This window comes from Pogonomyrmex barbatus, unplaced genomic scaffold (assembly GCF_055798465.1).
Source record: "Pogonomyrmex barbatus isolate J1 unplaced genomic scaffold, ASM5579846v1 scaffold2, whole genome shotgun sequence".
Lineage (NCBI taxonomy): Eukaryota > Metazoa > Arthropoda > Insecta > Hymenoptera > Formicidae > Pogonomyrmex > Pogonomyrmex barbatus.
The window spans coordinates 4,460,780-4,488,063 of NW_028297116.1; the positions used below are offsets into that span (position 1 = coordinate 4,460,780).

The 27,284-nt window shown below is 34.5% G+C and overlaps 1 protein-coding gene and 1 long non-coding RNA gene across 3 annotated transcripts; one reads left to right on the forward strand and one right to left on the reverse strand.

The window, feature by feature from the left end:
- Positions 1-313: 313 nt before the first annotated feature.
- Positions 314-5,782, reverse strand: LOC148936594 (uncharacterized). Its single transcript, XR_016139412.1, has 2 exons — positions 3,687-5,782; positions 314-3,627 (listed from the first exon to the last, which is right to left on the reverse strand). It is a non-coding gene; the product is annotated as an uncharacterized LOC148936594 (long non-coding RNA).
- Positions 5,783-5,873: 91 nt separating this feature from the next.
- On the forward strand, positions 5,874-26,761 carry LOC105426154 (uncharacterized). Of its 2 annotated transcripts, XM_089077596.1 has the most exons (6): positions 5,880-6,071; positions 18,841-19,147; positions 19,354-19,398; positions 21,603-21,901; positions 22,221-22,430; positions 22,751-26,761. In XM_089077596.1, the coding sequence occupies exons 1-6, from the start codon at positions 5,919-5,921 to the stop codon at positions 22,787-22,789; spliced, it is 1,053 nt and encodes a 350-aa protein (XP_088933722.1). In that variant the 5' UTR covers positions 5,880-5,918; the 3' UTR covers positions 22,790-26,761. The 2 variants fall into 2 exon arrangements, with proteins under 2 accessions (XP_088933723.1, XP_088933722.1); XM_089077597.1 differs by lacking the exon at positions 19,354-19,398 and having other exon boundaries at positions 5,874-6,071.
- The last annotated feature ends 523 nt before the right edge of the window (positions 26,762-27,284 follow it).

Consider the following 27,284-nt stretch of genomic DNA (forward strand, 5'->3'; position numbering starts at 1 on the left):
TTACAATATGTGACAATTATTGAATTAATTGTTCAACAGAATTCTTTTCGCTACTCATTTACCTCGTTAGATATTATAATTATCTTGACTTGAAAGAAAATAGGAAAGTCAAAGAGTAGAGAGTTAGATGTGTAGATGATTTAATTCGCAAGGTGTCCCCATAAAAATTAAATAAATAAGATGAAAATTTGAAGAATTAAATAAATCACTGGAAAGATAACAAACTTATGTGATGCAAACGTAAAAGCATTCTGGATTCATTATTGTATAAAATTTATATAATAAAATGTTAGAATTTATTGTATGTAATTTATATTATATTTGAAAAGGACTATTTTCTATAAATAATTTTAAGGGAATGTTAATTATTTTAATTATTTATGCATTGTAAATTTAAAAATTTTATAAACTTTCATATGACCGTAGGACACACCTACACGCAAATTCCGCCTAAATATATTCATATATTCTTCTCATATCTCTAAGAATAGACTTAATATTATTTGATAGAAGGTGAAGCATATTGTGCGCTTGAGAACTTCACAAAAACTTCACATGCATTGCAGGTTTGTCGAAAGTGTGCGTACCGCGAGTACTTGAATGGACCGTTCTTACTCCGATACGCCCTCGACGTTTCCACCCTCATTTACCCCCACGCTCTCGTACATACTATCTCTCGATTCCCCTCCCTCTCTTTCCGTTCACCCTTCCGACTACGTTTGTATACACAGTGTTCCAAAAATTGATCGTAGAGGGGTACATATTTTTAAATAATAAAACTCATTCTACATTTTTTATTACACTATTGGATAGACAAAAACGCATTTATTACATATATTTAATATATTAAAAAATCCTATGTAAAAATAAAGAGAGACAAAATAACAGTTACTTAATATAATAACAAATACTTTGTGTTTAAATAAGATAAAATTATCTTTTCAATTAAATAAAAAAAAGATTATACCAATAAGTAGCGTTTAAGTAAAGATTATAATTATAAAAAGTTGAAATAGATAAGTTAAAACGCAGATAAATTAAATTTAAAATTGACATTTCTTTGTAAAAATATTTTATGTTTAAAAAAGACTAAATTTTTTTATTAAAAATTATAACTAATAAAAAAATTAAAACTAACATTAACTTATGACACACACGCGCATATCAAATTATGTATATGTAATTTTATAATCAACAGAAAAATTATTTTCTACAATTTCTAACATTAACCTAACAAAAAAATACTGAAAAATACTGAAAAATCTACATGCACAAGAAAAGCTCAGTACTCTTCTATTCGCAGAGGATATTTTATGAACTATAAAGCTCTCATAGTATGTCACGATCAATCTTAACTATAATTTAACTTATATCGAAATTTTGCATATTGATGCATCCAAGTTATACAACTTTCTCAAACTCAAATCTGCATCAGCATTTTTCGCCTACGAAGTAATTATTAAAGATCAAGAGGATCTTGAGTAAATTCTTCACAAGTAGAGTTACCAGGTATTCCTAAAATAGATTGAATAATTAATTTTATTAGAATTCCGTATACACACGGAAACTTTTATAATATTTCTATATTAAGATATATAGCAGCTTCATCACGAAAAGTGTTTGTAACGAAAAACTTAAAGTACTTAAGAGAAGTACTAAAGAGAAGAAATGTTACGAAACAATCCGATTTTCTTAGTAATAAAAGAAACGAACTCTTTTTTTGCGCAGTTTCCTGACACAGAATGAATATCTTCAAACGTAATTTATGTGATAACAAAAATGTAAAATTTGCCACCACTTTATCGTATGTACGACAACACTTGCAATATTATACCTTCCTAAAGGGATCACTGGTGGAAAAAAGGAGTCAACAGCCGGATGATTGATAATATAATTTCCCAATAACTGCCACCTACATTTGGTCATCCGGGATCTGTAACTTCCCCGATCCCGATCGACTATTTCGAGGAGGACTTCTAGGGTGGCACAATGTGCGTCACTGCGACGTGACACCCATTGTTGACACGACACACATACATTGTCCCGCTATAATGGCGTCAGATGCGAAGCACAAAGCCCTATTTTATGAGAGAGATTCGTATTTCGATGCGAGCCCAATGAGAGAAATTGTCGATGCGAGAAACTTTTCTGATTCATTTGCCGCCCGGTCGTAATTACTCGATCGACATTGCGCGATGCCCTTTCCTTCCACGATAAAGAATGGCTAAATCTATTTAGCTTAACGCGCGAAATGAATCAATCTGCTTTTTCCTTTTTTTTTTTTTTTTTTTTTCTACTAGATGTGCGTTGATATCATAATCTAAATCAATTTTTACAATTTTTTCAGCATCTATCAAACAGCGTTTTTTTTTAACAAAACATTAGACGAAGTATATTTTATCCTATCAAATTGTATTATTTCTTTCGGCAGCAAAAAATTATAAGTAATTAAAAGCTGTTTTTAATAATAAAAGTAATAATTTAGAATCTTGTTATGAATAAAAGAAAATTTAAAACCATAGAACCGCTTATACGTACTTTAATAGAAATTGAGAGGACATAAACATTAATCTTCTATGTCCTATAATATTATAATACAATGCAATGCAAATTTTAATGATATATTTTGTAAAATTACATACTCTTATGTTATTTTAAATAATTTTGCTTATTACTTATATGAAACGTCACACATACATATACCGTCGCGTAATCGCAATTTCACGTTGGTTTTATTATAAGTTTTTATCGTAAATTGATAACAGATCTCTTTTTATTGTTGACAATGAATGATATCGTGGTTATGTTCTAAAATTATTCTCGACCGGACGTAGCCTTCGTCGAAATGTGAAATAATTGGCGATATAATCTCGCGATTCACATCGCTCTAATTTTCCTGCTGACAGCGTACGCTTCCAATTCAATATTAATAGATCCGGCATTGTCACATATATCTCGTTTCATTCTTTGAAATAACTAACGTAGTACAATTCATTTGTGCTGTGTCATATCAAACAGAGTAGGCGTTTCGTTTCCCTGAAGATCGTAATCATTCTGCGAGATTGGTTGATATCAAAAAGACGACTCCTGGAAAGTTTCCTGGCCAGCTCCTTCCTTCCATAAATTATTTTTTTATTATTTTGATATATGACCAACACTGATTATTTATATTTATCATTAATTATTGAAATTAATATGTCACCGTTAATTAACTAGAATTAATACTTTAATTTGACAAAGAAATTATGTCATCATATTTGTGTTGTAAAATGTGTTCACCTTTGTAATGTTAAATATAATAAATGAAATATAAATGAATTAAACATAAATAAAACGATAAGTCTAAAGTAAATAATAATAATGTTGAGTAATATGCAATTAGTCGGTAGATAAAAATCTTCATTCAAAAGAAGACTAATGTTTCGCGGTGCGAAGGTGAGTTTCTGATTTTCTGCCCGGGCTTTTTTCGGGAGCACGATGTATAACCTGGTTGCAGTCAATATAGCTTAAAGAAGCTGAGTTTCAGCTCGCCTGCGCAACAAGTACTCCGGGAGTCAAAATCGTTATAGCTCGTTTCGCTGTGGCTTCTCACCCTCGACTATCATCGCGGCGCTTTACCCCTTAAATCTGAAATCACAACCGTGAATGAATTTCGCAGCCTTCGCGAAAGAAGAAACCTTCTATACCGTAATTATGCAAATAAACAACAAGTCCTCAACTCCTCTGATATGATTGCACGTACTCGATTTATCGCACGTACTCGATTTATCGCACGAATAACAAATACAGTATATTTTGCACATTGTTGTTTTCCACGCAACCCCTCGCTTTCCTGGAGACTGACAAAACCGGCTGAACGTGAGATTAAATAGCCGTCGATTCAATTCGCGCCGTTTATTACTTTTCGTCCGTCTTTTCAGTCACGGTAAGATTAGGGTGGAAATCCCTTTTGGAAGAGAAACGACTAAAATGGGAAAAGTTCCCGAACATTTTATCGCGTCGCGAGCTTCCGTCGCTGTCTGTCCGCCTCATTGGACTTTTTTACTCCAAAGTTCGCAAACTCGGAACTCGCTCCCTTCAGCACTTAGCCGCTGGAAAGTTCATTAATGTAATTAAGGAGCCACGAGGACGAAACGAACATAAGTGCAAGTCTGATCTAACTCCGTGTTTCAATGGAACTTAAATTATCTGAATTATACTGAAAGGATTTCTCAATAAATGAATATATCACCGTTACCTTTTACGTACCTTAACTTCATTGTTATTTTTGCGTCGGCAACTTTTGCCTCAACAATATCGGGTAAACGTAAGTAAAATTATTCAACTTTACGCACCCACTCCAGTTTGAAATATTTAAATACATTTATAACCTTATATATATGTCGCAATTTGACATTTAATTAGTATTGTAAGATATAACAAAAATAAATGTACGTAATTCGCGAAGCTAACATTAATCAATATCCAATTGTGGGCGAATGGAATGTCTGAGAAATCTAACTGGTGAAACGTAACGTGGCGCGATAATCTGACGCGCGATTGGATTTCTCTTTTAGCTCTTCCGACGGCGCAATTTACTTAGATCAACAGGAAGCTATTATTTTCCGAATGGCGATTCTATATGTGCCCGTTCGCCTCAGCCACAATTCCTTTCGCAATTTCTCCTCTGGCCGGCTCGGATACGTGGGCGAAAAAATATTAAGTTAATCTCCCCTATGTAGCCGTGCGAGGCTAGCCTTTGACATTTCATTTCATATGATGCAGTGCTTACCCAGACCTCGAGGAACTCGCGTAATGGGCGTCGCGTTTATTTCCGGAACGTTTACGTCGAGCGCTGCAATATTTTGATCGCGCACCCGCTGCTTTTCCGACGCGCATTGAATAAAATGTATCTCGCGGAAAATCATCTCTCGTCGCACGTTTCCTAAAATGCAGTCGGGATAATGTGAGAGAAGAGGCGGAAAAAGTTCTCTGCGACTTTCAAACGAGGCAAGGACTCCGTTAAATCATCAATAGAAAAGGTTTTCAGTTATTCTGAGAAAGTTAGACATCTTTTCCATTTTCATTCATCTACCGCCCGATCCCGCTTCCCCGATTAATATCGAAGAAATCCGATCGTGCCCCGTTCACTTCAAATGCTTCTTTGTGACCTATTTGCATTCTAATTGGAAAGTTAACTAAATAAAATATTTTTCTTCGCGTTTATTTTTTTATATTTAAAATAGAATAGAAATAAAGAAATATATTTATCAGTTTGATTTCGAAAATCTAAGAGAACTAATTGCTACATTTATGTGCGATTCGTCTAATCGGTTTATCATCTAATCATTTGTTTGTTTATCATCACATTTGGCGTGCCCTAATCCCTAATACCTTTGAGAAATAACGAGTAATTTCATGATCAGTCATCAATTACCGAGCGTTTCACAAAATTCGTGCGAGGGCTCTCCGACAGATAACTACGTCACTGACACGAGGGGTGCAGTTTCCCGGACGTACGTTCGTCCGTAGGATGGTTTTCAGGGGAAAATTCAGCAGCAGGGTGGTGCGACAGGAGGGGGTGGACGGATCTGGAGAGGAATCCTGCGCGAAGGTGGAGTCCCCGAATGTCCCGAAAAAGAAACGGAAGAATCGCGATAAGCGTGACGGAGAGCGAAAAAAAAGGGCGACAGAGACGGAGATAGAGATATGTGGTCGAGGGTGGCGTAGGAAAAGGAGTGTAAGGAGAGAGAGGAGGAGGAGAGGAAAGAGGAGGAGAATGAGGAAGGGAGGAGGAGGTGGAGGAGGGGGAGGGGAGGGGGTGGGGGAGGGAGAGAGAGAGAGGAAATGGGCCGAATGAGAGCATGAACGGGGCGAGAGAGAGCGAAGTCCCAAGAGCAACCCCGTTTCACGAAAGGAACAGGGACCCCGGCGGCGTGATGGCAGGATCGACGACGGGGGCGGCGGAGAGGGAAGGTGTCGCGGGGGTGGGTTTTGTACGGCCAAGGCAGTGGAGCCGCGGACAGTCGCCTCGACGCTACCATCTCTCTCAGTTGCTCCACGGTTTCCGGACACGGCGGACAGACAGGCAGGTTAGTGAATCCAATTCTCGTTCATTCACCAGCCAGCGCGTCGTCCCTCCGTCGCGCCCGTCCCTTCCGATCTCTATTTCCGTACACCTTTCCTTCTCCTGTACATCTCTCTCTCTTTCTCTCTCTCTCTCTCTCACTTTTGCAGCCTCGCACGTCGCAGTTACACTCGCGTTTCACGTGTCGTTTCCTACCGGCGACCGCGACGTTTTCCCAGGCTTTCGGAAATGAGCTGTCGTAATAAGAGTTACGCACGAAGTAGAAAGTGTAATGGAATTAGTTTCAGAGACTATTTCTCGTGCGAATCGAGAGAGAGAGAAAGAGAGAGAGAGAGAGAGAGAGAGAGGGAAATCGCGGAGAGAGAAGCATCGCGAGGCCTCTAAACGTCGCCGTCCGAACGTCATAACTGACGGGTGTTTCGCGCCGCGCTCCTCGTCGATTGATGAGAATTAGGCATACACGCTCTCAGCGATGCACAACCTGTTATGCCAATGTTGCAGAAGAGGCAATACCGACATATAGGCAAGGGCATTGAGATTCTAAACCGACGAGGAGGAATGCAATTGTGTCTAATGAGATTGCCGGAATTAGAGCGGGAGAATTAGAACGGAGGTATAGTCCGCGAGACGTGAAATGTCATGCGAGAGAATAAGTGACAAATGATTTTTCGGTAGACGAACGTGTCGATTATGGGCTGATAGTGACGTGATTTTTTTTTTTAAGAAAATTAAAAATTTACCAACGTACTGAATTTTTTGGGTAGCTTCTGAGCGATAATTACTTTGCGATTACGATCCTTGCAATTATGACGAGATCCTCTCGTGACAAAGATAATCTTTTGGGAAAAAAAAATTTAAATAAGCACTTTGAGAAATTATTAAGTTTATTTGAAACGTATATATTTTATTAAATTTACAAAAAGTATTTAGATAAAAAAAAATTTATGTTTATAAAATAGGAAAATATGTAACAAAGTTAGAGACAGAACTCGCGGATTTAAATAAAAAGTAGTGACGTAAATTATAAATCGGGAAAGTGCCGTCGCTACGCCTCAAAATTCACGAACGAAAATTTGGAGGCGCCGAAAAATTTCATCGCGTCTACGTCACGCGCGTGCTAACGAGTCGTCCTAGATTTGCTAAAGTTTAAGATTCGTTTTCCCACTCGTTCAGATAATACCAAGCGTAACCTTGAACGAAAATAGAACATTTTATGATTAGCGCTGCGGGAGTTACTACGTTCATATATGAATGGTCATAAAACCCTTATTGTCCCATTCGAGGCGATCGAAAGTAGGTCAGTTTCCAAAATTGGAAGCCGTCGATCGGTGAAAAAATGTCGACGCGAATTTTAACATATGGCCACCTCACGCACACAGGCGACGAAATTCTGTTATATGTTACTCCATGTTGTTCGCGCATTCCACATCGCCGTTCCCACATTTCGAAAAAAATATGTCGACTCGTTGTTGCTGACTTTTATCTTCGATCCTGCGGAGAGAGAAATTGCGAAAACGCTACGAATGTACGACTCGCGTTAGATCCAATTAGGCTCCAGCACGCACGAGGATGGGTTTTACATCCTAATTACGTGCTTCGTTGTCAGCCATTAATCACGGTTTAACTTCGCTGAACTATATTGGTACGCCGTCGATGTAATGAATAAACACGCAGGCAAATGCGATAATATCCCCGATAGCACGTTAGCCTGATGTAACTGACAACATTTGCAAAATGTCAGTCGCGCACGAGTGACGCATTCTGCGTAACTCTGCTTTTGCGAGCTATCCAATCGCATTTTGATTAACCATACAAAATTGTATTACAAATATCAATAATCAACAACATAGCGAAAGGTAATTCGAACGAACACAATTGTGATTTAATAGAAATTTGTTTGGCAGAAATTGTCAGAATAATATATCACGCTGTTCTTACAATCAGTATTGAAAATTTAATTGTTACATTTCTTTTTATTTTATAATTTTATTTTATAATCAATAACTTTGCAATTTTATTATTTTTCAGTACGCATTTAATTTTTTACGCGGGATAAAAAGCAATTATTTAATAAATTATAAAATATATATATATATAAAGAAAGATATATAAAATTTCTGCCGAGCGTCGAATGAGAGAAATAAAATTCCGAATAAAAGCAGAACGTGGAATTAAACTATTTGTAATGAAAAAAATAACAAATGGTCGTATAATATACATCGTGCAGTGTTGCGTATGTATTTGCAAGCAACAAATCCGGGTTGTACCTGTCGGATTCGAATCTCACTTGTTGCAACCTTTCTATTTCAACACGCTGGCGTGAAAAGAGCTTTCGAGAAAGATCGTGTCATTTTTCGTCCTCTTTCCGCCTAACAAATCGGCTTAACGTTTTTCACTTTTTCCCCGTCGAGGTTCGAATGATTTATGAACCTCACCGTAATGTGAGAAACGTAATTCCTACAGAACAATGATCGAATATGATGTATTTAATAGAAATCAATGATCTGCAAGAAAAGATTTCTCGATTCTTAAAAATTGGACTGCTTACATGATTTTTATCATCTTAAAGTTTTATCAATAATAAGAACCGTCGAATAATTTTTTGCCAGTTTTTGTTGTAAAATTTATCCTATTTGTCAAACGTAAATGAATCAATATTATCAAAAGGTCATTAAGGTGCGATTAAAAAGTACCCGCGCAAAAGATTGTTTTATTTAAAATCAATGACAATATTCTAAAATTTATACGTTATTAATATGCATAATATAAAAAGTGCATCATTGATTTTCTATAAAATATTTATTATAAAATATTTATTATACATATGTTACTATAACTATTAGATTATACATTACAATTAGATTACATAGTATAAATATAAAAATATGGAATGTATATATATATATATATATATAAAATATACAAATATATAAATATATATGTAAAAATTACTAATAAATGGATTAATTGAAAATTTTCCACAAAGAAAGTATTCTAAATAAAATTTCTATATGTCAACTATATATTGATGTAAAAGTCCATTAATATATAATAAAAATAATAAAATTTCTTAAATTATTTAAATTATTTAAATTATTTTAACAATTTCGAAAAATAACAAAGCAATTAATCAATTAATCAACCAAAATTTAAAATCAAAAACAATTTGAAAAAATTATTTAAAAAAAATATTTAGTTACAGGAAATTTATATTTAATCTATAATATATGTTTGCAATGTTAAATAATTAAATCATCTACAGTATCTAAATATGCATAATAAAAAATACGTATTTATCCAAAACCTGTTGCATGTAAATAATTTGGCAAACAAAACGTAAACTTTTTTTTTTTATAAAAACATTTACGTTTTTATAAACTAAATCTAATAGATTTTTCATCATGTTTCACTCTAATTTATTTAATTAACAAATGTACGTACTTACAAATTTATATCGCGTATTGATAATACACGCACGCAAATCGTTTGTGTACTTAGTATTTGAATATATCGCAGACATTTATTTATTTATTTAATACGCTATGTGTGTGTGTGTGTGTGTGTGTGTGTGTGTGTGTGTGTGTGTGTGTGTGTGTGTTGCGTGCGTGTGTCATTGCATCGATTTTGTCTTTTCTAGATGAAAACGTGGATAAAATCTGATGCGCAAAAAATATAAAAATACGAGGGACGAAATCGAGAAGTGTGCGATTGTGTTGGTGCGCGGGGGCGCATGGAGATTTACGATCGATCATATATTCACGGCATTTACCGTTATCTCTTTTATATTGACGCGCTGTTTAGCACATTTATCATCCAGCACCGTCACGTCGGGCTGTAGAAAAGTCCTTTTATTGCGTGCGATGGCATAAAGATACGGTGGAAAAGCCGCGCGCTAAGATAAAATCAGGTATCATAAACCGTTGAACCCCTCTGCTTTATGGATCAGATCCGCTTCCAAAATCTTTTTGAATTTTAAATTTTCATCTAATCAGTTAAAATTTTATTTTCCTCAAATTTCCCAATTTATTTGCGATATTGTATAAAGAGGAACGAGAAGATTTATCGCCAATAATTCTGAAGTTACTAAAAATGACGCTATAAAAAGGCACTTAATGGTATTATGTAGAGAGCATCAACAGTTTATAATAATTTGAACATTAATATACCAGATTTGAATTCTTAGAGAAAGATATATAAGAAGTTTACTTTGGACTTTTTATAAATGAAAGAGTAGCGTCTTTAATTAAAAGTATACTTCTTTAAAACACTTCTAATAAACACGTTATGATTTATCAAATAGTTATAAATTAAAATTGTAATTTTTTATAAAATAAATATTAATAATGATATTCCAGTAAGAATATTATGATTGAATAAACGTAATTTATTAAAAATATTTTTCTGTGTATTTAAGAATATACAGAATAAATGCAAATTGTAATACCTGTCTGTTACAATTTATCGTTTTATTAAAGATGATATACTGTGTTAAAGAGATTAAAAGGAATTTACTGTTTTCTCGTAGAACAATCGTAGATTGTACACAAGAAATAATCATAAATCTTTATGCAACACAAAGTGTCAAACTTGAATACAGCAGGTGTTACTGTTAAGTGCATATTTATTTTTTTGCTTACTATTTGCAATTTAGGAAATATCAATTAGGAAATATCTAATTTAATAAAATGCTGCACATTCATCTATAAATGCCGGTAGTCACGGATTTTTTATTTAACTAGACTTTTAATCAACGATCTTTTGCAAATAAAAGTAGCGGAATATCTAAATAGAGAGATTCAGAGAGATAAAGAAATCCCTTGAAATACCTCTTCAATAAATATACTTTTATATAACACGTTAAAGCAAATTTATTTTTTCCTCATCTCTAGATATTCCTCTGATAATAATTTGAAAATTTAAAATTTCTCTTTACGCAAAGATTTATAGATGAACTAAAAAAAAACTTTTTTTATTATTTTTTTTTAATATTCTTATAAAAGTATCTATTATACATTTAACAATTTAACAATTGATATTTATAGTAAAAGTTAAAAATATATCATTTGTTCAAATACAAGTAAAATTAAAAAGTAAGTTTCGTTTCGGCGGAAAAATTGAATTATCAGTTTTTTTCGCTGCACATATAAAAACCAATAAAAATCTTTAAATCCATCATTTTTCTGCACCCGGTGGTGCACGACGAGCAAAAAAAAAACTGAATGATATTATAACACTGCGAATAGAGGTGAAAAATTTTTTAGCCGAGAGATAGTTTTTTGTGGACCGCACGGGTGGTTTTTGTCCATTGTAAAACTTTAATTTAAAGGAGCTCTGCTCCGCGCGAAATCGAGCGAGCGCTAAGCTACGGCCGCCAAGACTATGCGTGTCACGTTTATGCCAAACGGCGAGTGTCATTGCAACAATAAGGAGAACAAGATAGATTGCGCTTAACGCTCGATAGGGGAAGAAATACGGCGAGTTCGTCGCGCGTGGCTTACGAAGTACTACTTGACTTTAGGCTCGCGTTCCGCAGCCTGGAAATAGCTACCTTTGAATTGTCACCGGGAATAATTTGACTTTACACAACTTTAGCATATGTACCGCCGGGAGTTCCTGAGAGAGAGAGAGAGAGAGAGAGAGAGAGAGAGAGAGAGAGAGAGAGAGAGAGAGAGAGAACTCTAAGGCTAACAAATTACCGATTGAATGGCAAATACCTTTTGCGAATGCAACTGCAAACTGGCGCATCGCCATAGCGGCGATTAATCTCCAACTCCAATGAATGAATGCCCGACGGCGGATGAATGCGCGATTCGAACGATAATAATTTTATTCCCATACAATTCCTTATTTCCACGCGTAATACCGCTAACAATGAACTCGAATTAATTGCGAAGTAAAAAGCCTTTACAATCTCTATTCGCGCTCTATTAAAAATTAACTTATAATCGGCTATCGCTATCATCATAGTTTTATCGAGTGCTATAAATAAACGCACAAATGCAGCGGTCTAATTAAATTATTATAATAACTTAAATTTATTAAGAATTAAATTATTATAATAAATTAATGGAAGATACAAGTGGCACGTGAGCTCTCCATTCGTTTTGAATGCGAGTATCTTATTTAATACACGCTTGCAATGTTGAATAATTCATTTAGATTGTTGTTTCTCTACGTTTGATTTAAGTGTATGATGATAGGAGATGCATTTTCCCGGCCTTGTACGCCGGCATTGACATGACAATCTATCTGAAATATCTGTTGTGGTTTCTTATTGTTGCTCCAACACATGCCACATGCGTGTCGCTCCAAATATATTCTATTCGCTTCTCGATTAAATACGCCGCAAATAAATAGTGAATCGTGGTCGCATTCTGCTCGCGTTCGTAGAAATTTCAATGTAAGTGATGCAGTCGAACATTTTCACAAACCGATATTCACTTTAATTAACAGTTTACAAGAATTTAAACGATAAAACAATAAACAGCGTGGAATATTAATCAAGTAATCCGTTTGTATTGTACGTCTTATATTATTATCCTTCTTTTTTATTTATCATCCTTATATATTATTATCTTTATATTTATCGAAATGAGAGAGGAAAAAATCCAAGATACTTTAGCCTTCAAGTTTAAAATACTTAGATATATCTAATAATAATGTGCAGATAATTATGGCTTAACACATTACGTGTTGCTTAAAAAACGAAAAGCAAAAAAGAAAAAAAGTTTTACATACAAATATTATTATATAAAATATGAAAAACACAATATTGAGCAAAGCGAAGTAAAAGAACTTTGCTTTTATGAGAGAAATTTGAAGCGAGAAACTTCCACGATTGAAACGGACATTTTATTTTCTCCAAGCGGCTTCTGTTAACTCCGATAAAGTTCGAACAATCATTTCGGACGGTAATTGCTACAGTCTGTTGACCAAAGGCGATGCCGGATGAATCGTCTGAATGAAGGATCGATCCTGTGGAATAGGCAAAAGTACCGCAATATTCTTGCCCTCGCACGCTTATCTCTCAAGTCAAGATGTCAGCCAATTCTCGTTTATGCGGAATAAGAGTCGATGAAAAATTCCTGCCTGAAAAATTCGCGTAACCAAGATAAGTAACCTTTCCCCCTTCGTTTTCTCTTTGTTAATTGACTTTAATTGTTCTACAACGAAGGGACCGTCTAGCGGTACCGCAAACATAATTACAAAAGTAATTACACATAAACGATATATTATCCTTAAAAAAATTGTAATCTCTGAAATTTATAAGAGACAATTTAATTAATCGGCAAAATGCGAAAGAAAAATTTATAAAATTGCGTAGGCTTAATTATTACGTTCTCGTGAGGAGTAAGCAAACTTATAGTAATTAGCGCTCCTTCTCGCGACCCAATTTGACGGTGGCAGATATCTCGCATCCAGCTGTCGTCGACAAGTAAAATTGAGAATATCGCGCGGACGGATTTACAGCAGTTACACTTCAATTACGTGTCCCGCTCACGGTATATCTGTATATGTCGGATTGAGTCGGAGCGATGCAAAATGCATTAAAGCGGCTTGCACGCTGTTTATCGTGAAAAATCCAGAGCTTTTTCAGCGGGCTGCGTTTTTGCATTCACGGGAACGTCACCTTTCACGACCAGCGCGTCTCTGCTCTATAAATACAATTTACGCAAGTCGGAATAAAAACTTGCTTTCATTCAACTAAAACGAGTCTTCTAAAGTACGTAGATCCATTTTTCTTTATGAAACTCCACATGAAAATATATATATATCTAGAATTGTTAAAATAATTTTGATCCATATATCCTTTTGTGATGATACCATTCAATTATTATGTGACTTTAATAGAATCACATGATATTTGAGAAAACCGGCGACGCGAACATCATACACACACACACACACACACACACACACACACACACACACACACACACACACACACACACACACACACACACACAAGAGAAGTCTCTATAGAGATTATTTATTTTATAATAGAAGGAAATGTCAAATGATATATTCAGCAAAGAATCGTACTACAAATCTCCAGTTCGTGGAGCTGGAATATCGATTTTATTCACTTGCTTATATACGGGACTTCCATTTCCGTGAAATAAGCGAGATTGAAAAGTATGGAAGTGCGCTTCGTTGTATTACTATGAGGAATCGATTATCCGCGAGGATCCCTGTTTTCAAGGTAATCCAGATCGAAATCGATTTTCTCGCGAGTTCGCCATTTCGTCGTTCGCGACTTTACGTTTTTTCGCAGGTGGTTTCGTTCTTGTTCGATTGATTTCTCTCATGAATCTTCAATAGCGTTGCTGATAGCGCAGCCGGCTATGGGATTGTCGGGCGGATGTCGACATGTGTAACGGTGCAGATGCAAAGCTTGAATATGCATAGACCGTTCTCCGATATAACATACCGTTCCTTCGGAATATATTTACCGGCGAAAACACATGTTGCTCGGCTCGAGCAACAGCGGCTTAATAATAAATCACGATGTCGAACGCATCGCTACTGCCACGAGAACCCGATCATGTATGATGTATTCAATAAAGTAATCATTCTTGAAATTGATGTATCACCACCGCGAACGCTTAAATGCGCGCCTTCAGCCTTACAACAACGCCTTAATTCCCCAAAAGAAAAATTCCCATGACGAGGATAAGAATAATTATTTCCATTTTATTTACATAAAATATAACAGAAAGCCAATACTGTATCATAAAATTTCGAAAAGTATATTCAAATTTTTTGCAAAACGATGACTTTGAGTAATTAATATATATTTTTAATCGGCTAATTTTGGTATTCGTAAGCCGTTAAGTATCCTAATAAATTAATCGCGATATAAATTAATCACAATGTATATTAATTTTGTTTCTATACGACTGTAAATAAAAATTCGAGTGCAGCTGTGCTTAAGGCACACGAGCGGAATATATTTAGCTGGTGATGAAAGCACGTGTCACTCCGTTAAAGAGCACCAGATCCTGATAAAACCCGATAATGAACGTACAACGCCATGTACGCCGCGTCTCATGAGAAATCATCAATAATGGATAGGTGAATTTCGCGTGATATGAATGTAAATGCGGGACAATGCGAGATCTCTCTGTAAAAGTGCAATAACATTCAGCCAGCCCGCTCGGGAGGGTCCAATCCAATTGCATTTCAACAACGACGCACGTGCGTAATAATCACACACGGTGTGCACGGATGTGAAAGAAATATTCATTCCCCGGGGCGGGGAGAAGGAGGAAAGAATCTGATTAATCCCCAACATCCTATAACATGATTATTACTTGTGCGGAATAAAGCGCATCATTACAATGCTGCCTTTTATTGGAATAATTGGAATTTAACTGAAGCTAAATTTTAAGCTGAATGTGGAAGAGAATATGGCGCTTCTATCGTGCTTTTGTTACAGAAAATCGTGAGTTACTGAAAATATATGAAAAAAAAGAGATTCTTCAATTTTGAGTTTAGAGGATAAAAAAAAATTATATCGTACTTCTCTATTTTTTTTTTTTTTTTTTTTTATATTCTTTAGAAACACACACGCGATAATACACGTTGACTTTAGCTCGCAGAAATGTCAGAAAAGAAATGTCATAAGAAATGTCATTTAACGGGCGACAATACGAGCAAGCGAAAATATATTATTATCATCCCTGTTTCGTGAATAATGAGAGAGTTTTATGGTGCGATGCCTCAATCTCAGGCCCTTCGTTTCAACATTACGGAACTACACAATGAGAGCTTCCGCGGCAGCGTGCTGTTTCCGTTTCGCACACACTTTTCATCGCATCAATGCACATTCCGTCATACTTTTGCATTCTACGATCGGCGCTGAATCGCTCGATCGCGAGCGAATCAAGAATTGCTCGCGGCTAAAATACCGCGGAGGTGCACATTGCAAAGCTAATTGTTGCTAATTGGATTTCCGTGCACCCACCCACATTCATTCAATATTCGTGTTTACGTGTATCGAAACTATTCTACTCATTTTGCCAAAGCGGCAAGACGCGCCTACATTGTTCGTAGTTTGCTCGTTAACCAATGTATTATGCAATCACAACGTGACATAAAATTACGTTGCAGCAGCATATTAAATATTCGTAAACTTATATTATCGGTTTATTGGTAAATTAATAATTAATGTTGACACTACGAATATTCGGAACAATTACAGAATTATTTTCTGAAGATTTGTCTTGTTTTAACATATCTATTAAAGATATGTTATCGGCTATATGTTATTTCTTCGCGTCCTTTGTTTTATCACTATTCCGAATGGTTGGGGTAGATCCGTAATAGCGTAATTTCCGGTACCCCCGAGGAAAAATGATCCGGGTATCAAGGGGATTGCCGGCGATCGCACGTGTGCACAATGCTATCACACCGAGGAGAAAAATGAGCGGGAGAAAAAGACAGACCTTTACGTTTCAACATTGACGTTACCGGAGCAAATAATAACGCTCGTTTCCCGCGGGAATTGCTCGAGCGAGCGATGTATCGGTTGGAAGAATCGAAATTGCCAGCCGTTCGTGTACTCATTATGGCTCAAATGCCCGCGATATTTTCTACAACTCGCGAAATTGCTGATGCTTTGCTTAACAAATCTCGCGAAAGAGAAGCCAGATCGCCAGAAGTAGAAAAGCTTCAAAAATTCCGGCCGGGGCGCAATCCAGGAAACTCGATTCTCCAATTCGATTTGTCGAACGGTGCCATTTGAAAAGCGGAAGCTGACGAGAACGCTGCGGTCCCGATCCGATTTACATTCCGCTATTCGAATTCGATCGGATAGCGATTCTCGACGACAAGCGTCATTAAAGTGCTCCAGCCTTCTCGAACTGGTTCGCTACTCGACACGCGCTAGTGCTTAATTCATGCAGATTACAATGAGGCACAAACAGCTTGTTGTTCCGTATAATCGAATGTACCCATTCCCAGTAAAAGCTCTCGAAACTTCGTATATATAAAGTGCAAAAAAACACTAAAAAAAAAAAAAATAGTAACCATATCCTGCCTGAGAAAAGAAACGTCTTCTTTTCTTTTATCAGTTTCTTTTATCAGTTGCATTTATGATTTGTGTGCGAAATAAAGTGTGAAATAACGTTAGGATTAGCATAGAAAATTATTCCTTTGATAAACTTAAAAAACATAATTTCCGTCATAATTGTTTTATTATACAAATTTCTTTTATTATAAAAATTCTTTATTATATAAGATAGTATTTTTTTTTTTTTTTTTGGTAATTTAACCAGATATTATTTTAACAAATTTTTTTATTCAATTTTATTCAGAAGTGCGCTTCTTATTATATTTAATTTATTATATATAATTTATGTATAGTAATATTTCATATTTTCTTATATTTTATATATTAAGATTAATTAAAGGGCTAATTCATCGATCTATTTGGATTTTATAGCCTCCAGCATAGCCTCCAATGAATTCATATAGCACGAGGCTGCATTTCACTCATCTTAAGAAATTGTTAAAAAGAAGCCCCGGAGCGTTGTATAGTGCCGTATATGCGTTGTAAAGTGCATAAATATGTACCGGGTCATTTTATCCAGCATAGTATATTGCGAAGTTTCGAGATTTTCCATTTGTTAGGTATGCCTGCCTGATTTCGCCCTCGGCAAGCTTACAGCGGATGGCATTTCGACAATTCATTGAGTCTAACAATATATCGCTTTACTCGATTTCACATTGCCCGGTTTCATTGTTATTTACAAATACGTTACGGATTACTTGAAATATTACATCGACATTTCATATGACTCCAGACTCGACGGGCGAAATGAGCTGATATAAAATTACACGATATTTCACGATTGAAGTTCGGATAAATCCAAGAACTTGGGCGATTCTAAAAACTTGCGACTTTATCACTTTATGTGATTGTAAAAACTTTAGAGCAAAACATTTTCTTAGCATTTTTAAGTTTTCTGCAATATATTGAATCAAGGGGAAAGAGAAAACTTAAAAGTTGTAAAACCAGAAATTTTTGTTCATAAAAAAAAATGTTAGAAAAAAATTGCATTTATATTAATTTAAGGATCTCCTGTACGTAATTGTAAGAAATGTTTTTTTCTTGAATGCCAGTAATTGTTCGCGATAGAGTAAAACGAATATAAATGCTCGTTTTCTGCTTTCAAGAGACCACAATCTCAACCTTAATTTCACGAGCCATTTATTAAGGAAATTTTTAATGGAAGTATAATTCAAATTTAAATGGAAATAGAATATAAACTGTGAGCGTGAATACTTGATCAAAATAAATAACAAAAAAAAATATGCAATAAAATATATATAACTAAATACTCACAAAGTGCATATTTGCATATATATTGTCAATAATTTATCTACAAAACGTATTTTACATTAAGTACGAAAAAAGTCAAATCGGAATCAAGAAATGTTTTTATAAAAATATAAAAAAATTAATGCTGATTCAATAAAATATTAAGCCTTTGACTAACTAAACCTTGTTAATTAAAATCAATCCGATTATTGCAAAAAGTTCATTTAGGTTCGAGGTTCAGAATCGCGATTCAGAATTTCAGAATTCTGAATCTAAACATCGAGATTTCAAATTTTTTTGTTATCCAATCTTTCTTCGCACGTCGTAAAAGATCTCTGAAATCAAGTCTAAAAAAATGACTCGTTGAAAAATGAAACTTCCTTTACGCCTATCCGCTGCGCCGCGAATTACAGTAATCCGTAATTGATTTTCGTCGCTCTGATTTCAGAAAAAAATGCGCTCCGCGGCCGTATGTATCGCCTTCGTCTTGACGTACACGAGCGGGTCGTTTGTCGCGGGTTTGCGATACATCGATCCGCAAGCGGGAAGTAACGGCGACATCGGCGACAAACGATTGGACCTGACCGAACCGTCGTGCGACGAGCTACGCGCCATGTGGAGGTACACGAAGAGGCAGAGCAGAGCCGCTAAAACCACCAACGGATACCCGATATACCCGTACAATCCCAATATATGGCCGCGTGCGGCAATGTTTCCCAATGATCGCATTAAATTATCCAGAGGATACACGCGAGGTGAGGATCCTTACGCTTCCCGGAACAGCCGCGCGGACAGCCGCGCGACAGATCCTCGCGAGATCTTTCCGAAAATTCGAACTTTCCGTCCGTACATAAATAACAAAAAAAAAAATAAATAAATAAATAAAAATAGATAATTTCTTTAATGTAAGACTGAAAAAGGTCGCAGAAATTAAAGAAAACTATTAATTGGCCTTGCGCAGATCTTGGCGCACCTACACGACTGAAATTACGAGAAGAGTTGGAAGGTAAGCAAATTTTCTGCTTCAGTAATTTCTTCAGCTTGCGTGTCGCTTAGTAGAAATGCAATGATTATAAATGAAATGAAATCAGCTTCGCTAGCTAAATGTTACTTCCTCCTGCTTGGTTCGCTTTGCGAAAAAAATGCTTGTCAGCCGACTCGATAAGAGAGCAAATTTATCTCGCCGCGATCGGCAGTGATATTAAGACGAAGAATTTCTCTCGCACAACTCAACTTGTATCTTGTTCGATAGAAAAGAGCGCCGCGTCGTTGGGGTGAAACGCGTGTAATGTAAGGGAAGGAATCGATGCGTTTTATCGATTTTGTGCATCGAGTGGTGCATCGTAGTCCACGAGTTGCAGCGCAAACCCTGGCCAGGCGGGCTGCAATATCATCTTGCAAATACGCGACACACACACACACACACACACACACACACACACACACACACACACACACACACATGTGGGTCAAGCGCACCACTTTACTCACGTACGCGTCGAGCACTTACGCTAACGAGTATACACGATTCAGGCTAATTATCAAGGGTACCATATTGGTAACCTATCGCTTTGAAACGCGACAGCATCGCAAGCTCGAATTGGGCGCTTTGACCGCTATCTAAATCCGATTGATTTCGCCCAAAGAAAGGGGGGGGAGGCAATTAACGTACGCCATCGAATTATTTAATTTCTCCTTCGAGCAATTCTTAATTAAACGAAAATTGATTCGATCCATCGCCTGCGTACTACTTCTCACGCTTTCACGGATTTCTACTAAAATTTCTAGATAACGCACGTTTCTCATTTCTCGATGAATTTAGTTTCTAAAAAATTTTATTATCACTTCCAATTACAATGTCTTTCCTCTCTCCTTTAGTTTTTAATTTATTCTACAATATTTATTAATTTTCTTTAATTTTCTTTAATTTCGTATTGGCATTGTAACGTCTTTATCATAGATTTGTCTACATTTATTGTTCTCACTAATTAGAATTAACTAAGCTAAATATAGTTAATTAAAATGATATTTTGTATATATTTATATGCTATGATATACAATTATAAATATTATATGCAATTATAAAAAAAAATAAATTAAACTATAATTTAAATTAAGTACCCCTTTTGAAATTAAGTTAGTTCGTTATTTATCTTTACATTTGTGCGCACGCTACGATGCCATTAACGGGGTAAACACATTTATAATCTTTATCTCGTTAACCTTTTAAACACAGCACGCGATGCTTACTTTTCGCAATTACTCGAGAGTTATTTCCCGAGCAGTAATTTAGTATTAGCAACCACGTTATATTTATTTTTACACATTTTATTCATACACATTTAATATGAACATATATATATATATATATATATATATATATATATATTAAAATAGTTATTTTAAGCGTTATATTTATACTATTTATGACGACTATATGTGATATGTTTAGTCGTATCTTTCACAGTCGTTATATCGTAAGTAATTAACAAGTAATTAAGTCACAACATTTAACACAAACTTAAAAACAGAACTCTAACAGGATTAAGACGTAATTTATACGAAATGTATGCCACCGATTAGGAAATTCGTGACACCTTCGCCCACGCGAAACGTCAGCAGTCCTTTTCAAACCCTTTTCATCCGTCGAAGCGCAATATACGGACTTCTTGACCTGACGTCACTCATTTCCACCCACGCGGAAAACGCGTGTAATCTCGATGATTTTAACCACTCGTGGTATACGGTGCCGTGTACGATTGTTATTCCAAAAACACACGCGTTGTTATAATTTGAGATGTTTTTAATCTCATTTATTCGGAAACATGCCTTTCCCATAAAAAATTAATTTTGCAAATATTAATTAATTGACAATTTAATAAATCGTCTTTAAAGATAAAAACAAAAAGCAAAGATTTGGATTTAATATTTACTTAAAAACATACTCTCTTTGTTCAATTTTCAGCAAGATTCGTGTTTTGAAACAAAGGTTCGTGTTAATAAAACAAAGATTAATGGGGGCATTAAAAATGCTTTGAGCATTTTTCAGATAGCTCGGATTGTTCGCGGATTTATAAAGCGTTTCGCGCCGAGTTTCGCGCGCGGAGGGTAGCGGGAAGGGTAGTTTTTTTTTGCAGTTTCCCGCGATATGCGGGAAAGAGACTAACGTAAAGATCTATTCCGAGGGAGTGAAGGATTATTAATTCACAGGAAGACACGGCGGGCGAGCGCGTAGCCGGGCCGCGGGGGGTGCACCGATTTACGGAAGGATGGTGCACAAGGCCCCGGCAGGGAGCAGATGGCGAAACGCGATGCGGGGTCCCTCGCGCATGAAGGTCATCGAGAATCTCTCGCGACATTTCGGGACCGTGAATACGTACACGCCGAACAATCGTCGCATCACCAGCTTCCGCGTCGGCGGTGGTAGCCCGAGGTCGCAGGTTCCGCAGGCCGGCAGTTTCGAAGCGCTCAAGAATCTCATCCAGGCCGAGAGAGCACGTGAACTACAGGTCGGTCGGTGATCGGGTCACCCCCCCGATCGTCAGTCAGATTCGAAAGAGAAAAATAAGTTTTGCAAATGTTAATTGATTTTTTTTTTTTTCAAGTTTTTTCAGCTTTTTTTCGCCAGTTTAGTTGGCCGCAAAAATTGGCCGCGTCTTAATTAAATAAGGAAAGGTTTTCAAATATATAAAGATGATGGATATCGCTATATCGATGAAAAGAAATTCGATAATATATTTTTTTCTTTGATGAAGAAATATTTACTTTTTTATATTCTTAGGTTTGGTAATGTAGAAATATCGTTTGTAATAATAATATATATTTTAGGAGCAACATATAGCCGAAGAGATGGAAACAAAAGCCGCCGCTTATAGAGAGGATAAAGATCGAATAAACGAAGAACAATTATTGAATAGGCAACAGCAGCGAAAACAATTTTCCAGCCCATTGCTACCCTTAGAAATCCCACCAAAAGTCAATTACGATTACAATCAACGGCGTTACAACAATCCACCTAATATTGGTCAAGCTTGGTCGGTAAGTTCCTTTGCCTCTAGTACAAATAAATTTAGAAAAAAATTTAGATTTTATTTTAATCTTATTTCTTCCTGAGCTCTCTATCTCTCTTTCTTCTCAAATTCTAACATAATATATAATCCCTAAACAGATCGCATAATATAATATTTAATTTTTCTAATTACAATTTATTTACGTTTCGTACATACTTGAATTAAAATATCGTGACGTTGAACTTTAAAATAAAAAAATCGAATTAAAATTTAGGTTAAAATAATATTGCGTCACTTTACAAATCTTCATTTTTCTATTATATATAACGTAACTGTTCTTTTTCGCAGAGGAGCGGACCTCTCTCGCGAGAATACACCTTACCTTAGTATGCTGCGAATTGTTGCGAGGAAACGGTACAAATCCGAAAACTGCCGCACGCATACTAGTGTTTGTGACTGCTCTGCACGACGCAGCTGCAGCCGGTTGCTGTTATCAGCGAGGCTGCGATCGCAAGAGTAAGCGCGACGCTCATCTCGAAGATTGCACGTTTTGAAGATATCTATGGCTCCTGGATCTCTGCGGATCTCTTAATCTTTGTGTCAACGATAAGTAAGTGCAACAATCGGAAATGCATTTTAACCCAATATCAGAAACCCGAATGTCGAGGAATGTCCATTCTAGCGACTAGTTGTGAAAAGCGCGGCTCCTCCATTCCATTGAGAATTTTAAGCCCGAATGTATTTTAGGAAAGGCTATATATATATAATGTGTGTGTGTGTGTGTGTGTGTGTGTGTGTGTGTGTGTGTGTGTGTGTGTGTATCAGAAATATGGATTAAATGGCAATCTCTATTGGGTTAAAAGCTCCAAAAAACTATACTTTCTGAATGTAGATCAGAATATCGCATGCATGTCTCTAATGCAAATAGAATTAAATATGCATGAGATAAATTTTATTTACATATCGGGCCGACTCCTGGTTGATGACAGGCATGCGTTTTTCGCAACGCATTTCGTACATTTGTGTGGTTGGATACTTCACAAAGGCATCGAATCGAGTTTAATATGAGACGGCATACGTTTTCGTGGAAAAATTAAAAAATTTTTCCACGTTTGAAATTTTCAGAAATATATCAAATTTTAAAGAGGAGAAAAGACATTACAATAGACTTTCTAAATTTGCACAATAATTTTCAAAGACGTTCAGAGAAACAAAACTTCTTTCCTCAACTTCTTTACTCAACTACTTTAATGATACGAACTTTTAGATGTGACATAAATTTTCTCTCTCTCTCTCTCTCTCTCTCTCTCTCTCTCTCTCTCTCTCTCTCACTTTTTTTCTTTTCCTTTTGAAATCCGTCTTGTATACGTCAAGAATATTATAGAAACTTTCTCAGTCATTTGAAGTAGACTACTTCAATCGGTCTAGTTTCAAAGAAAAGTGAACTTTAGACTTTTTCGTATTTTTTATTGAATAAAACGCAATTTGTTAGAAACATAAAATCAGATTTCAAAACTAAACTATCACAATACCAAAAATCATCAATTAATCATTTTGCAAAAAAATTCAAAATGCAAATGCAATTCGATGCACAGTTGCATGGACTGAATCACGTTTGCAGCTTCCACGTGCAGAATTTTAATATTATTCTGGAAAACATCGCTTAGAGATTATCAGTCATTTTATATTGCGTTAAGTAAACTCTGTTACATACCATATAGATCATTCCATTTAAAATCAATTTAATTATTGTACGTTGTTGTATATTTCAATGTTATCATTTGTTATTATTAATTTAATCTTTTAATACTGTTTTTACATTCATTTATACATTCGTTATAAATTCAAAAATGATAAATTAATGTAAGTTAAATCAATTTAAGTAACAAATAATTTATATAAATATATTAAAATCATAACATGATTTATATTTATAATATAATTTAGAAATATTCTTAAGCTTAATTTTGTAAAACATACTGTTTTACTTTATTTTTGTGATTCATTGTTGGCTGAAAGAAAGATATTTGTTGTATGGTTCGATATTCGATTTAAATATGGCAAAATATTCTCGGGGATATTTGCATGTGAATGTTTGCAGCTGTGCCAAATAAAATATCGCATCCCCGCTTCTTTCATGATATATAAAAACAATACTTGGACAATAAACTAGTAAGACTTATATATATATATATATATATATATATATATATATATATATACACACACACATATATCTAACAAATTTTGACATTGTACATTAACTTAATGTAAGAAACTCTAGTATATTCTTCGATAATCCATCAAAGTGTATTACATCGTGCCGATGTATATTGGAAACGAAAGACAATAATTACTCTTAAGAAAAAGTTTATGCATACAATACTTCTGTGTTCTTAATATGAATACGCAATTATAAATTATGATGAAAACAGAAAAAAAAGGAGGCAAATGATTATTTCTGATGTCATAAAACGAAGTTAAGATGATAGCTTTTTGTGAATGTAATTAATATTAGATACTATGTGCAATGTTATATCTTGACCCTTAAATGTTTAAAAATTCAAATGTAACACATATGAGAATAACGTAAAGAGTATAAATTTATCATTTTTCCATATATTTTACTTATAAAATCTAAAACATTTAATAAATTTTTGCAGTTTTGCAAACTTCTAGGCAACGATGCAACACTGTAATAATAAATGATGGACAAACACTTAAGGGTTAAAAAAAAAATTGAAAAATACATCTTAATGACAATAAATGTAAAAGTTTCTTGTAATCTTATGAAGACAAAAAAAATTGAAATTGCGTAGGATGACTATTTGTGTGGCTTACTCCGTAGCTCGCGCTGAAGAAATAATCAGTAATCACTTTCAGCTTTTGTAGTTCGTACAAAAGACGTAAAATGCGAGGATAAATTGGATATAAATTATACATATAATAATTTGATATTTACATGGCGATTCCGATTGGGGAAACTTTATACTTGTATATTTGAATACCATATATCTATGTGCACACATATATTGCCTACACATATATACAACACACGGACACAAATGCATAAACATATCACAATGCATCCTTTGACTCTCCTTTCTCTTAAAATTTTTGATGAATTTTAATAAATACTAATCAACACAAAATAGTGTTTTTATTGTTCATCACATCATTAAGATGTTAATGTTATGTTCGGATATTTATGGTTACATTTGTTATTATAGCCGTAATAATATAAAAACGATTTATTATTATATGGTGCTATTAATTCGAAGAGCAAAACATTTAACAATTTGTTAAAGTAAGAAGTTAACAGTTTTTAACACATAAAAGTCAGATTTTGTAACTATTAAGTACATAATAAATTTTTTTCTTTGTGAAAATTTAATTTAATACAATAAATTATTAAAATACATAGTAACAAATGTTACACATTTATAACTAAACATTATATTTTTACTTCTTAATTTTGTTTTTTATGTTTTAATTCGTTAAAATAAAGACTTATTACAAAAAATACATTTTTGAATTTTTAGAATATTTCATATACTAATCAATGATTAATTATAACTAATACAGTTAAACAAGCAAAAACTAAACACGTCAATTTTTACAAATCATTATATTTGTAAAAAATTTTTGCAACTAGAAATCAAAGAATTTAGTTTTTATTTCTTTATGTTATGTAAATTATTTTAATTATTATCATATTATAGAATTATTTATTATTTTAATTATCGTGTTTCCTCGTGTAAGGTAAAAATTATAATTTTATTACAGTAAAATAATTTATTTACATTCATTTTTTATTTAATTGTATAAATTTCACAAGAATAAATAAATTACAAATATTAGCCAATTAACAAACACATGAACTCTTGAGTTTTCCCTTCGATCAATGTCTTGTTCGTCGTAACACAAGAAAGGCTTCTTGAAGAAAGGCTGTTACTTACAATATTTGATCATAGATTGTTTTAAAATATTGTCGTTAAGGCTGAGGTTCTTAGTTGAGACCCAGTGCCTGATAATACAAACTAGAGACTGTTCGAACAATCTCGAGATTAAGATTCGAGCAAGCTACAAATTTTATTTAAAAATAAAAATATTAAACATATTTATACAAATATTAATGATCGATTTGGGATAATCATCAATGATCTCTCTTTTATGAGAAAGAAGAAAAAATTATTAGTATTGTTTATCTCTCATATTTATCCACTATTACTATTTATAACTTCTCAAATAGTAAGAACATTAATAATAATATTATATCACACACACGCGCGCGCGCACGCCCCACACACACACACACACACACACACACACACACACACACACACACACACACACACACACAGAGTCCTCAAAAAACAACATTAAAAAAATATATAAAAGAATATGCAGCTGCTCGAATACTTTCTCTCTGAACTCTTGAAACCTCACAGTGTGCTTACCTATATTTTATTATTAGATAGTAAAAATTGCCAAATATATGACAATAAATTAATTATAGGTGATATTTTAAAACAGGAGAGAGAAAAATAACCTTAAGTACGTTGCATTCTGTAATTAAAATGAAAGACTTGCATATTATTTAAGATATATAAGTGTGACACTCCTACGTATATACATATACATATATATACATATACATATATATATACATATACATATATATACATATATATAATTAGCATGCACATGATTCTCGTGCATTTATTCAATAAATTAACGAGACTACACTTTATCATCGTACTTGACATAGAAACCTTAATATTATTATGATATAAATTATGTCTATTAATAATTATAGAAAATTTAAACAGAAATGACAGACAATAATTAATGATAAAATACATTTAATATTAAAGAGTTA